The sequence below is a fragment of the Gopherus evgoodei genome, chromosome 8 (assembly GCF_007399415.2).
Source record: "Gopherus evgoodei ecotype Sinaloan lineage chromosome 8, rGopEvg1_v1.p, whole genome shotgun sequence".
Taxonomy (NCBI): Eukaryota; Metazoa; Chordata; order Testudines; family Testudinidae; genus Gopherus; species Gopherus evgoodei.
The window spans coordinates 46299432-46316593 of record NC_044329.1 but is presented as its reverse complement, the minus strand read 5'-3'; the positions used below and the strand labels follow the sequence as shown (position 1 = coordinate 46316593).

General features: G+C 53.1%; 1 protein-coding gene across 2 annotated transcripts in view; it reads right to left on the bottom strand.

Annotated features, from left to right (window-relative positions):
* LOC115656568 (myomegalin-like) overlaps window positions 1-15658 on the bottom strand; it is a 156122-nt gene extending 140464 nt beyond the window's left edge. The window contains exon 1 of one of the 2 annotated variants that reach the window (XM_030573426.1): window positions 15432-15658. In XM_030573426.1, the coding sequence (XP_030429286.1) occupies window positions 15432-15559 (128 nt within the window). In that variant the 5' untranslated portion in view covers window positions 15560-15658. Of the gene's footprint in view, window positions 1-3297; window positions 3567-15431 lie in introns of those variants that run through there. The other variant, XM_030573432.1, reaches the window with a different exon arrangement.
* Window positions 15659-17162: the final 1504 nt, after the last annotated feature.

Here is a 17162-nt window from a genome sequence, read left to right as displayed (position 1 = left end):
GGTCTCAAGGTTACAATTGAGGCTCCAACCAGGCCAGGTGGGAAGCCCATTTCAGAGCCATGCACCCCTCCCTAAGAATGCCCTGCACCAGGGGATTAAATGGGCGATCCTTAGCTTACTGGCAGTGCAATTGTCTGTGGCACTCAAACTGAGACACAACCAGAGCCAAATATAACATGTCTCATCTCATTTCCTCACATCGCCTTCACTCCCGCAAATCCACCTTCTTAAAAGCCCTCTGCCCTGCAGCCACTTTCACGCCTGCTCTCATGCTCCCACTCCTCCTGGGAGCATATAACGGATTCATGCCAAGCTTGGACACTACATCAGTGCAATGCTACGGGTCTCACTGAAACAGAGAGTTAATGCTTTCCTGGGAACTTTCCTGTGCCCACCTTGTCTGCCTTGGAAAGATCCCAAACAGGGCCATCCTTAGTATTTATGGTGCCCTAGGCGGGATTATTAAACTGATGCCCCTGTGCCTGTCTTGCTCTTAGTAACACAATCATAAGCTTACACTATTGGAAAACTTGCCACATGCATGTTATTAAAACCAGTTTAACTTAATGAAGCACACTGTAATGCTGATGGACAAGCACTAAAGAAGTAGCACTATAGAAAAAATTCTGATTTGACAGAATTATGCAAATAATACAATTTTTTTATTTGTCAACATTTTATTGGAAATTTCTATGAAGAGGTATTGAAACAAGGATTTGTTTTTAATTAAAAGCAATCTTTCTGGCTTGTTTGGCTGCAAAATCAGTAATGTCATCATATGACAAAGACAAAGTGATGTCTTGTTTGATTGCAAGAATACCAAGACCAGTCAAGTGTCCCTGACTCCTTGTAGAGCAGAGATAGATTTTAATGAGCTTTAGTTTTGAGAAACTCCATTCTCCTGATGCTGCTGTTACAGGAATTGTCAGTAGAATACGAGTGGCAATGTACACATTAGGATATATGTCAACAAGTTTGCTGGTATGAGTAAACTGTACAATGTCCATCACTGATTTTGCATGTGGCAACATTGATGACAGTGTACTCAATTCTTCGTACAGTTCAAGTCCATTTAAATCAAAATGATCGCCGTGCTTCAGGAGGCTCTCTAGATCAGGGGTCCCCAATGCGGTGCCCGAGGGTGCCATGGCGCCCACAGGGGCCTCTCAGTGCACCTGCGTACTGGCTGGCGGATAAGCATCCGCCGAAATGCATTGAAATTCGGCAGCATTTTGGCGGCGACACCTCTGGATGACACTGCTTGCTGCTGATAAGCAGTGTCATCCAGAGGCGTCGCCACTGAAATGCTGCCGAATTTCGGCGGCATTTCAGTAGATGCTTGTCCACTACCACGGTCCTTTGTCTGGTGCCTGCCAGACGAAAAAGGTTGGGGACCACTGCTCTGTGTTCTTGCACTTTGTCATTAGTTGCTCTTGTTTTCCTATTTCGTTGAATTTAGTCCTGCTCAGCCCGCTACCAGCTGAGTGAATGGAACCCCAGGCCGACAGCGGGTTGAGTGGCTCAGCCAGGGTATCAGCCGCCAGCCTGCTCATCCCGCTGCCAGCCTGGGGTTCCTTGGGGATCCCCAGGCCAGCAGCGGGTGCTGAGGAGGGCTGGCGGCCGGGACCCCAGGTGGCAATGGGGCAGCAGCCAGAACCTCAGAGCAGCGGCGGGCTGAGCCGCTCAGCCCACCGCCACATGCCATCAAAAATCAACTTGCGTGCCACCTTTGGCACGTGTGTCGTAGGTTGCCGACCCCTGCTCTATACACTAGTAAGGAGAGGAGCATATTACAGTTGCTGGAGGGCTCTATTTAGCAGTAACAGGGCTATAGGAAAGTCAGTCAACACTTTTTGTTTCTCTGATGAAAACTAGACCACTCTCTTCCCAATACTAAACCTGTCACAAATAATTGTCAACAACTTAATTTTGTTTTTTCTGTTTTTTTTTAATATTGAAATTGAATTCAAGATTGTTAGCAAGCATTTTTGGCGAACACATTTGTTAATTGACAATCTAAATGGCAACACAGTACTGCTTCCATGCTTAGCTCACCCCCTAGCCTGCTGGTCCAACAGCCGCCAGCCCAACGGACCATGGTGAAGTTAGCACAGCATCTGATCTCAGGGACGGGGCACCCATGGAGCCACAGCAGCTCATCTGGCCCTGTGTAGCTCCCCCCGGATGAGATGGATCACTGCCAGTCCGGGGTAGAGACGCGCTCCCCAGCTAGGCTGACCAGATCCAGATGTCCTGATTTTATAGGGCCAGTCCCGATATTTGGGGTTTTGTCTTATATAGGTACCAATTACCCCCACCTAGAGTGACCATACATTAAGTGTGAAAAATTGGGACGGGGTGGGTGGGAATAGGAGCCTATATAAGAAAAAGACCCAAATATCAGGACTGGCCCTATAAAATTGGGACATCTGGTCACCCTATAGGTGAGTTCCTTCCCCCATCCCTTCCCAGAGACCCCAGCAGCCAATCCCCCACCTCAGACTGTGCTGCATTCAGCTCTCTTTAGGACCCAGCAGTCCTGCTCTTACATGCTCCGCTGCTTCCTATCTGTCCAGGCTCCCGGCAGAGCGGTGCCCCCAGACCTAGTGGTGCCCTAGGCAGCTGCCTATTCTGCCTATGGCTAAAGACGGCCCTGGTCCCAAAATAGCTATGCTGGAATAAGGGTAAACCCACACAGGGTTTACAATGAAACAATGATTCCAGTCAATGCTCAAGTGTATGCCAGTGCTTAGAAACTGATCCACAAACTTTATATAAGGACGGCTACACCTGTCAGCCAAGGCTCTGAAATGGAACCTGCCAGATGTCGGCCAGCCCAGCACTTCCCAAAGCATCTAGGTGTTCCTTCGGTCACCCATCCACCATCTGAGCAGCGCCCCCTTCCAGCTACTGATCCCAATCAACCCAGGTAGCCAGTGAGATCTGGCAACCTCACAGCTTGAAGTATGGCTTCAGGACACCAAGCACCACCTTATCTGACTTGTCTATGGAGTGGCCTGGGGGAGAAATGCTGCGTTATGGCCAGAAGAGCTTTGCTGGTGATACGAATGGTTCTATCTGGCCTGCTGTGCTAGCCTCTGTCCAGTGCACATGGACTGGAGCTAAGGTGGATGTGAGGTGCCACGAGGAGTGTGTGCCCAGCCTTCCCGCAGCCAGCAATGGGGCTCCCTCCCACACGGCATGCTGCAGGAGGACAGCAAAGCCTGGGATGGCAGGGTGAGGCAGAGAGGGATCAATCACTGGAAGGGTCCTGGGTCCCACAGACCCAGCACTTACCTTTTCCTTGTTGCAGCCCCTTCCATCTTGAGGCCCCTCTGCTTGCTCCTGGGGACAGCACCTCACTGATGCTCAGAAACTGCGTAGGGAGAAGGAGAAGGGCCCTGGTGTTTCTAGCTAAAAGCACAACGTCTCCTTGCAGAGGAACCAGCCTCCTTCCTGCTTTGTTTGGCACAGAGAGTCTCTATCCAAATCACAGAGCACAGGCTGTCCCAACGCAGCACACCTTGGAGCAGGCAGGCCGGGAGAGCAGCTGAGCACAGAGGACTCACAGAGAATCCCAGATGACTGGCTGGCACGGGTTTCTCAGCACTAGCTGAGCTGTCAGCCCTGCTGGAGGTGGAGCCCGGGACAGTCATCAAACAATCGCACTAGCATGCTGTGTGCTGTACACAGCCACCCCCCAACCACTGCAGAGCAACAAGGATTCCACTGAAGGGGAGCAGGACCCATTATGCAAGCTCCTGGGGTGGAAAGCACAGCCTCCAGCTCTGCAAGTGCAGAGCTGCGAATGTTGCCATGCTGACGAACGAGATAGCCAGCCTGCTTTCTAAGCCCCCTGCCCACACACATCAGATGCCCAGAAAGGAGAATTCTGGGTCCCACAGTGGGTTCCTGCTTGATCCGCCACCCTCCCAGCCTTTGTTCCCCCCTTCCCGTGCAGGATCCTGTCCGAAGATGCCATGCACCTGTGACATGCGCACACTGGGTTCCAGGGGTAAATGGACAGCATTACCCGGAGAAGCCCAGTTGATTATTATACCTGTGTCAAAGCTCCATGGAAACAGTCTCCAGTGGGGGGGGGGGTCACGTCTCAGCAGCACAGTGTCTCAAAGTGGGCTCCACCCCCCCACCCCCATGTTGCACATTCCAGCACTCCGGGCAGGCTATTCTTGGTCTGGTCTCAGCCTGTGGTCTGGACAGAAACTGGGTCTGCAGCAGAGTCTGGAATTATCCAAAGAACGGCCACAAATCCTGCCGCCCACAGAGGAGGGACAGTGCAAACGCACTCCAAACAGTGGAGACGCAGAGAGCAAGACAGCCAGACGTTGCCTTTGTTACACAGCCGCTTTCTCTGCATCCCCAGCCTCCCTGCTGGTGTGTCACTAGCTGCAAACAACAGAGGCGTCTGTCTGATGCCATCACCCCTGAACGAATGCATCTCACACTTCATGTCAGCCGGACTGATCAGCAGGCTGTGGCAGCTGCACGTTCCTAGCCCAGGGCTACCAAGTCCAACTCCACAAGTGGTACACATGGGAGAGATGCAGGCCTACGCCCGCACACTCGGGTTTCCAGAGTTTGGCACCTCAGCATCAGGGGCTCGTGGGCAGAGATGCAGGCAGCTGCAGTTCCCCAGGCTCAGACAGAAGCTGTGGGTCCCAGCACCTCGGAGATCAGGTTGCTTCTGTTCTGGTGCCTAAATGAAGGGCAAAGGGCCTAGGCTTAGCCCCCACATTTAAAAGGTCTGGGGGAAGTGACTTGTCTTAGGTCACTATCAGAGGGCAGAGGAGCCTCCCCCCCCCCAGGTTCCTGGCCTCCAGCCCCAAGAGCACCAAGCTGTCTCCAGGAGGCAGGGGCAGGCCACACAGCGCTGTGCCCCTGCACTACTGATCCCACCAGCCTGTCACTGGGTGCAAACCCCGAGGGCCTGGACTTGGCTTACCTAAGTGTAGGAAACCACAGGGCTGACTGAGCCCAGATAGAGGCCTGGGGAGCAGGCACCCTGGGACCCTTTGAACATGGTCTGGCCCAAGAGAGTTGCACTCACCTGGAGCATCATGGCCAGAGACAGGGCCAGCTCCAGGCACCAGCGAAGGAAGTAGGTGCTTAGGGCAGCCAATGGAAAGGGGCGGCACGTCCAGGTCTTCGGCGACAATTCAGCAGCAGATCCCTCAATCCCCCTCTTCCTCTTAGAGCTGCTGCCAAAGTGCTGCTCAAGAGGAAGAGAGGGAGCAAAGGACCCGTTGCTGAATTGCCTCCAAAGAATGAAGCAGCATGGTTGAGCCGAGGTGCCGCCGAAGTGCCGCCGATCAGCTTTATCTTTTTTTTTCGCTTCTCCAGTTGGGGCAGCAAAAAAGCTGGAGCCGGCCCTGACCGGGGAGAAACTAACCTCCCTTCCCCCAGCACAGCTGGGCCTGAGGAGGTGGCAAGAGAGGCCAAACGCCAACAGGGAGCCAAGCAGAGAGGCATAACAATGTTGCTGAAGGGAGGCAGAGTGGCCAGGCTGGGGGACCCCAGCCAGCAGCTGTGTGGGGTAGACTCAGGTCCAGGCGGGAGGTGGGAATGCAGGGCAGTCTGGCAATGGAAGCAGCGGGAGGGGTGGATGAGTCACAGCTGCAGGGAACCCAGGGAGGGGCTACCAGGGAACCGTGCTATTCTGTGACAGGCCAAGGGCAGCACCCAGGTTCTGAGGGGCAGCTCCAGACATGGGTCACAGCAGGCAGCTGGGCAGCCATGGGGTGGTAGCTCAGGGAATCAGGAGAAATCACCAGGAGGGGCAGGACTTGAGGGAGGCAGCAGCCCAGCTGCTGCAGCAGGAGAAGTCTGGTCCCCCAGACCCCTCTGGGAGAATCAGGGGAGGAGTCAGGTCAGTGGTAGGGTAGCAGTGGCCTCTGCCATTAGCAGCTGCAGGGGGACCCTTGGGGGAAGCAGAAGAAGGAGCTGAGCAGCTACTGAGGGGCCAAGTTTCAATCAAATTCCCAGTGCAGCTGGTCTGAGTTTTTCACAGGGGGAGGGCAGCAGTGGGGGCCAGAAGAAGAATTGGGTTCATGTCCTCAAGGTGGGAAGGGATAAGAGGAGCTGGTCATGGAGTCAGTGCAGCTTGGAAGAACCCATCTAACAGGCCAGGGTAGCCAGAGTCCCATCTGGACAAGCCAGATATCATCACTTACGGCTGCCAGACAAGCTGCTGAGCTCCACCTGTCCAGGATACCAGACAACCCTACTAGCCCCACAAGCCAAAAGATTTCTGCCCTCAGAGAGAGGCCCATGCTGTCTGTATAGGGGCAGCACAGTGCCAGCCTGTAGGGAAAGTTCAGCCTTATACCCACCATTGAACCTCTACTCATTAACCGGACTGGCATGTGTGTGACTCTGGTTCAGAGCCAGTTATAGTTGTCAGAGAATCATAGAAGTGTAGGACTGGAAGGGACCTGGAGAGGTCATCTAGCCCAGTCCCTTGCACTCAAGGCAGGACTAAGTATTAGCACATTCTAGACCATCTCTGACAGGTGTTTGTCCTACCTGTTCTTAAAAATCTCCAGTGATGGAGATTCCACAACCTCTCTAGGCAATTTATTCCAGTGCTTAACCACCCTGACTGCTAGGAAGTTTTTCCTAATCTCCAACCTAAACTACCCTTGCTGCAAGGTAAGCCCATTGTTTCTTGTCCTGTCCTCAGAGGTTAAGGAGAACAATTTTTCTCCCTCCTCCTTTTAACAACCTTTTGTGTACTTGAAAACTGTTATTGTGCCCCCTCTCAGTCTTCTCTTTTCCAGACTAAACAAACCCATATTTTTCAATCTTCCCTCACAGATCATGTTTTCTAGGCCTTTAGTAATTTTTGTTGCTCTTCTCTAGACTTTCTCCAATTTGTCCACATCTTTCCCAAAATGTGGCACGCAGATCTGGACACAATACTCCAGCTGAGGCCTAATCAGCATGGAGTAGAGCAAAAGAATTATTTCTCATGTCTTGCTTACAATGCTCCCACTGATACATTCCAGAATGATGTTTGCTTTTTTTGCAATAGTGTTACTCTGTTGATTCATATTTAGCTTGTGATCCACTATGACCCCTAGATCACTTTCCACAGTACTCCTTCCTAGGCAGTCATTTCCCATTTTGTATGTGTGCAACTGATTGTTCCTTCCTGAGTGAAGTACTTTGCATTTGTCCTTATTGAAATTCATCCTATTTACATCAGTCCATTTCTCCAGTTTATCCTGATCACTTTGAATTTTAACCCTATCGTCCAAGGCACTTGCAAGCCCTCCCAGCTTTATAAGTAGGGCCTGACCAAATTCATGATCCATTTTGGTATCTTTCACGGTCATAGCATTTTTAAAATCTTGAATTTCATGGCTTCAGATATTTAAATCTTAAATTTCATGGTGTTGTCACAAAGCATGTATATGTTAAACATATAAACATGTGAAGCCCTTAAGTCAGTGCTTCTCAATCTGGGGGGTCCCGACCCAAAAGGAGGTAGCAAGGCTATTGTGTGTGGGGGGGGGTGGGTGGAGAGCGGCATTGCCATCCTTACTTCTGCATTGCCTTCAGAGCTGGGCAGCTAGAGAGCAGCAGATGCTGGCCAGGCATCTGGCCCTGAAAGTAGCGCCATTGCCGGCAGAAGTAAGGGTGGCAATATTTCGCCCTCCCTACAATAGCCAGATTTCATCAGGGAGACCAGATTTCACAATCCAAGATGCATTTTTCACAGCTATGAATGTGGTAGGGCTCTATTGTAAGTGTCCTCTCTATGCCATTATTTAAATCATTTATGAAAATATTGAACAGAACCACACCCAGGAATGATCCCTGTGAGACCCCACTCATTATGCCATTCCAGTTTGACTGAATTCCTGATAACTACTCTTTGGGAATGGTTTTCAGACCTGCTATGCACCCACCACATAGTAGCTCCATCTAGGTTGTATTCCCTAGTTTGTTCATGAGAAGGTCATGCAAGAGTTGTCATGGGATAAGAAAGAAGATCCTTTCATGGACTGAGAACTGGTTAAAAGACAGGGAACAAAGAGTAAGAATAAATGGTAAATTTTCAGAATGGAGAAGGGTAACTAGTGGTGTTCCCCAAGGGTCAGTCCTAGGACCAATCCAATTCATAAATGATCTGGAGAAACGGGTAAAAAGTGAGGGGGAAAAGTTTGCAGATGATACTAAACTGCTCAAGATAGTTAAGACCAAAGCAGACTGTGAAGAACTTCAGAAAGATCTCACAAAACTAAGTGACTTGGCAACAAAATGGCAGATGAAATTTAATGTGGATAAACGCAAAGTAATGTACATTGAGAAAAATAACCCCCAACTACACATATAATATGATGGGGGCTAATTTAGCTACAACCAATCAGGAAAAAGATCTTGGAGTCATCGTGGATAGTTCTCTGAAGATGTCCACGCAGTGTGCAGCGGCGGGCAAAAAAGCAAACAGGATGTTAGGAATTATTAAAAAGGAGATAGAGAATAAGACGGAAAATATCTTATTGCCCTTATATAAATCCATGGTACGCCCCCATCTTGAATACTGCGTACAGATGTGGTCTCCTCATCTCAAAAAAGATATACTGGCATTAGAAAAGGTTCGAAGAAGAGCAACTAAAATGATTAGGGGTTTGGAACAGGTCCCATATGAGGAGAGATTAAAGAGGCTAGGACTTTTCAGCTTGGAAAAGAGGAGACTAAGGGGGGAGATGATAGAGGTACATAAAATCATAAGTGATGTGGAGTAAGGAATAAGGAAAAGTTATTTACTTGTTCCCATAGTATAAGAATTAGGGGCCACCAAATTAAATTAATGGGCACCAGGTTTAAAACAAATAAAAGGAAGTTCTTCACACATTCCACAGTCAACCCGTGGAACTCCTTGCCTGAGGAGGTTGTGAAGGCTAGGACTATAACAAGGTTTAAAAGAGAACTGGATAAATTTATAGAGGTTAAGTCCATTCGTGGCTATTAGCCAGGATGGGTAAGGAATGATGTCCCTAGCCTCTGTTTGTCAGAGGGCGGTGATGGATGGCAGGAGAGAGATCATTTGATCATTACCTGTTAGGTTCACTCCTTCTGGGGCAACTGGCATTGGCCACTGTCAGTAGACAGGCTACTTGGCTGGATGGACCTTTGGTCTGACCCAGTACGGCCATTCTTATGTTCTTATGAGACAGTATCAAAAGTCAAGATATACCATATCTACAACTTTCCCCTCCATCCACAAGGCTTGTTACCATGTCAAAGAAAGCCATTAGGTTGGTTTGACATGATTTGTTCTTGATTAATCCATGCAGACTGTTACTTATCTTATTATCTTCTAGGTGTTTGCAAACTGATTGCTTGATTATTTGCTCCATTATCTTTCCGGGTATTGCAGTTAAGCTGACTGGTCTGTAATTCTCCAGGTTGTCCTTATTTCCTTTTTTATATTTGGGCACTATATTTGCCCTCTCCCAGTCCTCTGGAATCTCTCCCGTTTTCTGTGATTTTTCAAAGATAATCACTAATGGCTCAGATATCTCCTCAGTCAGATCCTTGAGTATTCTAGGATGCATTTAATCAGGCCCTGCTGACTTGAAAACATCTAATTGATCTAAGTAATTTTTAACATGTTCTTTCCCTATTTTAGCCTCAGATCATATCTAATTTTCACTGATGTTCACTATGTTAATCACTTCTAACCTTTTTGGTGAAAACTGAAACAAAAAAAAAGTCATTTAGCACTTCTGCCATTTCCACATTTTCTGTTAATGTCTTTCCCCCCTCATTGAATAATGGGCCTACCCTGATCTTTGTCTTCCTCTTGCTCCTAATGTATTTATAGACTTACTCTTTATGTCTCTAGCTAGTTTAATCTCGTGTTGTGTTTAGGCGTTCTAATTTTGTTCCTACATGATTGTGTTGTTTGTTTATTGTCATCCTTAAAAATTTGCTCTAGTTCCCACTTCTTATAAAAAAATCTCTTTTGAGTTTCAGATCACTGGAGATCTCCTAGTTAAGTCAGGGTGGTCTCTTGCCATACTTCCTATCTTTCCTACACAGTGGGCTAGTTTGCTCTTGTGCCCTTAATAAAGTCTCTTTGAAAAGCTGCCAACTCTCTTGAGCTCTTTTTCCCCTTTGACTTGCTTCCCATGGAATCTTACCTACCAACCCCCTGAGTTTGCAGAAGTCTGCCTTCTTGAAATCCATTATCTTTATTGTGCTGTTCTCCCTTCTACCATTCCTTAGAATCATGAACTCAATCATTTCATGATCACTTTCACCCAAGCTACCTTCCACTTCCAAATTCTCAGCCAGTTCCTCCCTGTTTGTCAAAATCAGGTCTAGAACAGCCTCTCCCCTAGTTGCTTTCTACATCTTCTGAACTAAAAAATTGACTCCAACACATTCCAAGAACTTGTTGGATAATCTGTGCCTTGCTGTATTATTTTCCCCAAGAGATGGCTGGGTAGCTGAAGTCCCCCATCTCCACCAAGTCCGGTGCTTTGGATGATTTTTAGTTGTTTAAAAAGAGCCTCATCTACCTTCTCTTCCTGGTTAGGTGGTCTGTAGCAGACACCTGACCATGACATCACCCTTGTTTTTACCCCTTTTATCCTTACCCAGAGACTTTCAGAGACTGTCCTAGCAGCCTGCCCTAAGAAAGGCACCTGCATTGTAAGAGCATGGGTACTGGTACAAGGGCTTGCCTAGTTATCATGCCAGCTGTGGCAGGAACCATGTACCCAGAGGTGGTTCCCAGAGGGGAGTGTACATCACAGCACTGAGAGCAGCTTACGCCATGAGGCCAGGGGTGTCACCGTCACCGAGCCTGTAAGGAACACTGGCACTCACCACTGTCCTGCTCCCATTGCCTTCCATGCCAAAGGATCAAGCCACATGCGCAGCTGTGGGAGCAGAGAAAGAAAAGGCAGGCTGTGAAAGGAACCCCACCTGCCTGCACAACTCTGACCAAGGAGATCAACCACTGCAGAGGTGAGTTCTCAAGGGCAGAACGAGAAAACCTTGCCAGTCCCAGCCTGAGCTCACTCACCCTTCACACACGCCAGGAGAGCACCTTGGCCAAGGAGGCATGTAATCAAGCAGGCAGTTTAGTCAGGAGCGGTACAGAAAGAACACCGGGCTCGCAGCACCGGCTCCAGCTATTGGCCCAGCTTACCTGGTATCCTGCCTGCAGTGCTGTACATGGGTGCTGGGGGAGGGGACTCCCACTCTGACCCCCGCAAGGGGCAGCTAATGCATCGAGCTGTGCATAGGAAACAGTCCACCACAGAACAAGGACCTAGTGCCAGCACTCTCCCTGCTTCCCAGCCGGGGAGAGTGATCTGCCAACGGCCTCAGAGCTGCAGCGGCTGCTTCAGCCTTTCTAGGTGCAGGTAAAAGCCAGCGACATGGAACTGGGTGCGTGTCAGAGATCAAATCCACTAGCAAACCATAAAGCAATGCAGCCAGATGGATATTCTACACAGCCAGGCTTTGAGAAGCTCACCCCACCACTCCTAGAGATAGATCTCTCCTCTCTAGGCTCAGCTCCGTCATGTGTCAACAGCAGAGAGTCACAGAAAGACGCTATACTGCTAACACTGAGTGAGGTACTCTGCTTGTTTCCCTTATTCCAGTGACGTTTCAACACGTTGATTTTAAACATCCATGAATCTCTGAAACTATTTTCTTCAGTCTGGGCTTGACTCTGCTGTCAGAGAGACAGTCACAAAACACGCAAAGCCTGAAGGAAATGATCTCAGGAGTTTTGAAGCCAGCAGTGGTTGACATTGACATGCCAGTTGTCATGCTGGCCAGGAAAACACTGCAGACCTCTCTGTAGGCACACACCTACTGACATTGAAAAATGTACACCTCATGCTCAATAAGTAACTTTCAGATTGTAATCAGGCCAGCTATCTCCCGTGCGCCTCCTTGTGGCCCTGGGTCATGCTACAGTTTCACCTCTTGGACTGTTCAAATAAACTTCAACTGAGGCTTTTTCCTGGTCAAAAAATACCTTTCCTTAGGGACTGGGCTTCTGAAACTCAAAACACCAAAACCAAGTCCACACATAGATCCACACAACTTAAGATTTCTCTTCCTCTTCCCAGGACTTTGTGCAGCCACCGCTCTGCTTGGTCAGGGTCTCTCCCAGGCCACTGTGCCTAGAGAGATATCTCCCTCTGCACAGGCTCTGCCACAGCTGCCAGGAGCTTTTTCCCCTTCAGTGCAAGTTCTAGCTGCTTTTGCATTGGAATCCCTGATTCCCCCCACATGGGGCTCATCCTCATTGTCAAGGCTGGCTCAGCCTCAAGCTCTCCAGCCCCTGGGGAGGCCACCCTGTTACGCAGACCTTCAGTCAATGTTTTTTAAACCAAGCTAGTCTTCAACAAAGTATCACATGTCAGCTGTTTTCAGTGTGCCCCTCCCTAAAGTGTGGCTAGACTATTTTGAAACAGAGAAGTTTTATTCTCCTCCTCAGTCAACTTAAAAACAGCTGAAGGGGAATTTTGCTCAAACTGTCCAGGAAGAAAAGAAGAAGCACTTCTCGTGAGAAATTGAGCATGATCATTTTCAGCCCAAAAGGTGAATGTCTCCAAAAACAAAGCGTGTAACAGCAGGAAGAATCAAACAGAGCAAAAACTCTTCTGCAGCCTTAGCTATAGCGAAGGCCACTGAGCACTCTCTGAAATCAGAGCTATCTGTTTGTCACCTCCTGACTCTGAGTGCAGTGGAAATGCTCATTCTTCCTCTTACATTACCGTAGTCCCTTGTGGGATTATAGCTAGACAAGCAAGTATGGAAACTGTGCTGGGGGGACAGGAGACAATCAGCTAGATCATGGGGAGCTGCGGTGTTCTCCCCTGCAACATTTTGAGAGGCCAGGTGCAATCTGCTGCCTTTTAGAGGACAAAGGCATTTCAAAATACTACTGATACACAAATCAAAAGGCAGGATCTGATGCTCTGGGCTAGCATAACTTGCCAGTGGCACATTACATCCTGTTAAACCCAACAGCAAGCTTTGCACACCACATCACAGGCCTTCAGATGCCTTCATGCTTTCCTCAATATACCTGCACACATTCAACTAGCCAACACACCGGGGACTGGAGCAGATGCCCATGGCACATTCACAAGCAGAGCGGTCTGAGGAACTTGAAGACACACTCTTCAATATTGCTTCCTTGGCAAAACCTTACAGTGTCTGAGCCAAAGCCCATCCAGAGGGTGAAGGAGGGACTCGACAGCAGAGACAGCACTGACAAGGAGGGAGGCAGGAGGAGGGTCCCTGTGAGTGGCAGTGGGCCACTGGGATCAGGAAGATGCAGCTGGCAGTTCCTGGAGGGTAGGTGGAGGAGTCCTGGGAGCTGGGTGAGGTGGAGCAGGGCTCTGAGGTGGTGCAGCAATGAGGGAGGGAGATGGGGTGCTCTGAACAACATGCTGCCCTAGCTGGCCGAGAGGAGAATCAACCAGTGGGTCCCAGCAGCAAAGGGCTTGCTTCTCTGCCTGCACACCATGCATCAATGAGGTCGGCTCCTGAGCTCCAGGGGCCAGCTGTGGGGAGGTCTGAGATGTGCCACAGTGGCACTATGTTGGGGCACTTGGTTACAACCCAGCAGTCCCTTCCTGCTCAGCCGCATGGCTCAGTCTGGCCCGTGCCGCTGAGACCAAGCCCTGTCCCCATGCCTTTGCAGGCTGCAGCCCAATGGAGTGACATGGGCTAGCACCGAGAGGGGAGCAGAGAGGCTGTGCTAGAGTCAGCATGGCGCCAGCCCTGCCGAGGACAGAGTTGGGATCCCAAGGAGTAAAGGGTCAGCAGCTGCGGCAGGAACTAGCCTCCTGCAGGGCAGGAAGCCTCAGTCGTGGAAAAAGGGACTTTGCTCTCATCCCAGCTTGCAGGGCAGCAGCAGAGGACCCAGTTTGTGCACCCCCAGCACAGAGCACATCCCTGACAGTAAGAGCTGACACAGGGACTCTAGCCTCCCAGCATAGCTGCCTAGGAAAGGGCCAACATGCAGAAAGGCTGGCTGGCTCTGCCTTCAGGGGCTGTCCCAGGAGGAGCTACAGCAGCATGGGATTCCCACAACACCTCCACCCCTCAGATCACACCCCAACTTGGAGCCAACAGTCCTGCTGCAGTTTCCTCCAGCACATCAGCACTCTCCTGTCTGCTGCGACACCTGTCTGCCCCAGTCACCCCCGGCCTTGGCCCCAATTTCCGCTCACCAGGCCCTCCGCTGGTTCCCTCTAGCCCTCCTTAAACTATGGCCCATCGCAGCCCCATCCTCATTTCTGGACCCTGGGCCTCACTGCCCTGCTCCCCCACCAGTGATGCCAGCCTCTTGGTCACCATCCCATCTTGGGCCACCCTTCCTGCTCCTAGCTGGTGTGGGGCAGCCTTCATGCCCCTGCTGAACTACCCCCACCCCAGCTCCTGGAGGGCAGTGCCCCACCCCTATTAATAGGGAGAGTAGGGGGGAGCAGACACCTGCAAACTAGACATCATCCTGATAATGCGCTCCCAATTGCCCATCTGCCCCCATCCAGATCACCCTGCCCCTCATCACACTGACTTCCCCCCAATCCGGAATACCCTGCCCCCATCACACTGACTGCACCCCATCACACTGCCCCCCAGTCCAGATCACTCTGCCCCCATCACACTAAACGCACTCCATCACACTGCCACCCATCGCACTGACTGCCACCCTAATCTGGATCACCTGCCCCCCCATCATACTGACACCCCCCATCTGGATCAGCCTACCCCCCCATCACACTGACTGCACCCCATCACACTGCTCACCAGTCCAGATCACTCTGCGCCCATCACATTAACTGCACCCCATCACACTGACTGCCGCCCTAATCTGGATCACCTGCCTCCATCCCACTGACGGCCCCCCCATCCAGATCACCCTGCCCCATCACATTAACTGCACCCCATCACACTGACTGCCGCCCTAATCTGGATCACCTGCCTCCATCACACTGACTGCCCCCCCCATCCAGATCACCCTGCCCCATCACAGTGACTGCACCCCATCACACTGACTGCTCCCCTAATCCGGATCACCTGCCTCCATCCCACTGACTGCCCCCCCCATCCAGATCACCCTGCCCCATCACAGTGACTGCACCCCATCACACTGACTGCTCCCCTAATCCGGATCACCTGCCCCCATCATATTGACTCCCCCCCCCAATCTGGATCACCCTGCCTCCATCGCACTGGCTGCACCCCAATCCAGATTACTCTGCCCCCCATCACACTGACTACCCCCTAATCCGGATCACTTGCCCCCCATCATACTGACTGCCCCCTAAACTGGATCACTCTGCCCCCATCACACTGACTGATCCCCAATCCAGATCACCCTCCTGCCCAGCTCCTTCCCCGAGCCCATCGCTCACCCCCGGGCCGGAGTGCACATCTCCGCTGGATCCAGCCCAGGCGCTTCCCGGGAGCAGCAGCAGCAGCAGCAGCCGGGGCCATGCGAGGCAGGAGCCTGGACTGTGCCGGCCCCGACTGGGCTCCTCATGGGCTGCTCCGGGAGCCGGGCTCCGCTTGTGCGTCGGCGGGGAAGGCGGCTCCGCAGCCAGCGACCTCGGCTCGGCCCAGCATCCTCCAGCCCGGCATCCGCCAGCATCCCCCCGGCCCGGCCCGGCATCCTCCGCCGGCATCCCCTCCCCCACCCCGGCCCAGCATCCCCCCCTCCGCACCCCTCCCCCAGCATCCCTCAGCCCTTCCCCGCCCCCACAGCATCCCGCATCCCCCACCCCGGGCCAGCATCCCCCCTCCCCATCCCTCAGCCCTACCCCCACCCCCCCAGCATCCCTCCTACTCTCCAGCATCCCGCTTCCCCCACCCCGGCCCAGCATCCCCCCCTCCCCACCTCTCCCCCAGCATCCCTCAGCCCTTACCCCGCCCCCACAGCATCCCGCATCCCCCCCCCCGCCCCGCATCCCCCCCTCCCCACCCCTCCCCCAGCATCCCTCAGCCCTTCCCCGCCCCCACAGCATCCCGCTTCCCCCACCCCGGCCCAGCATCCCCCCCTCCTCACCCCTCCCCCAGCATCCCTCAGCCCTTCCCCACCCCCACAGCATCCCGCTTCCCCCACCCCGGCCCAGCATCCCCCCCTCCCCACCCCTCCCCCAGCATCCCTCAGCCCTTCCTCGCCCCCACAGCATCCCGCATCCCCCGCCCCGGCCCAGCATCCCCCCCTCCCCACCCCTCCCCCAGCATCCCTCAGCCCTTCCCCGCCCCCACAGCATCCCGCCTCCCCACCCCGGCCCAACATCCCCCCCCTCCCCATCCCTCAGCCCTTCCCCCGCCCCCACAGCATCCCTCCTACTCTCCAGCATCCCGCATCCCCCACCCCGGGCCAGCATCCCCCCCTCCCCATCCCTCAGCCCTACCCCCACCCCCCAGCATCCCTCCTACTCTCCAGCATCCCGCTTCCCCCACCCCGGCCCAGCATCCCCCCCCTCCCCACCTCTCCCCCAGCATCCCTCAGCCCTTCCCCGCCCCCACAGCATCCCGCATCCCCCGCCCCGGCCCAGCATCCCCCCCTCCCCACCCCTCCCCCAGCATCCCTCAGCCCTTCCCCGCCCCCACAGCATCCCGCTTCCCCCACCCCGGCCCAGCATACCCCCCCCCCCCCCCCCCTCCCCCAGCATCCCTCAGCCCTTCCCCGCCCCCACAGCATCCCGCATCCCCCGCCCCGGCCCAGCATCCCTCCTCCCCACCCCTCCCCCTGCATCCCTCAGCCCTTCCCCGCCCCCACAGCATCCCACTTCCCCCACCCCGGCCCAGCATCCCTTCCCCACCCCTCCCCCAGCATCCCTCAGCCCTTCCCCGCCCCCACAGCATCCCGCTTCCCCCACCCCGGCCCAGCATCCCCCCTTCCCCACCCCTCCCCCAGCATCCCTCAGCCCTTCCCCGCCCCCACAGCATCCCGCATCCCCCGCCCCGGCCCAGCATCCCTTCCCCACCCCTCCCCCAGCTCCCTCAGCCCTTCCCCGCCCCCACAGCATCCCGCTTCCCGCACCCCGGCCCAGCATCCCTTCCCCACCCCTCCCCCAGCATCCCTCAGCCCTTCCCCGCCCCCACAGCATCCCGCTTCCCCCACCCCGGCCCAGCAT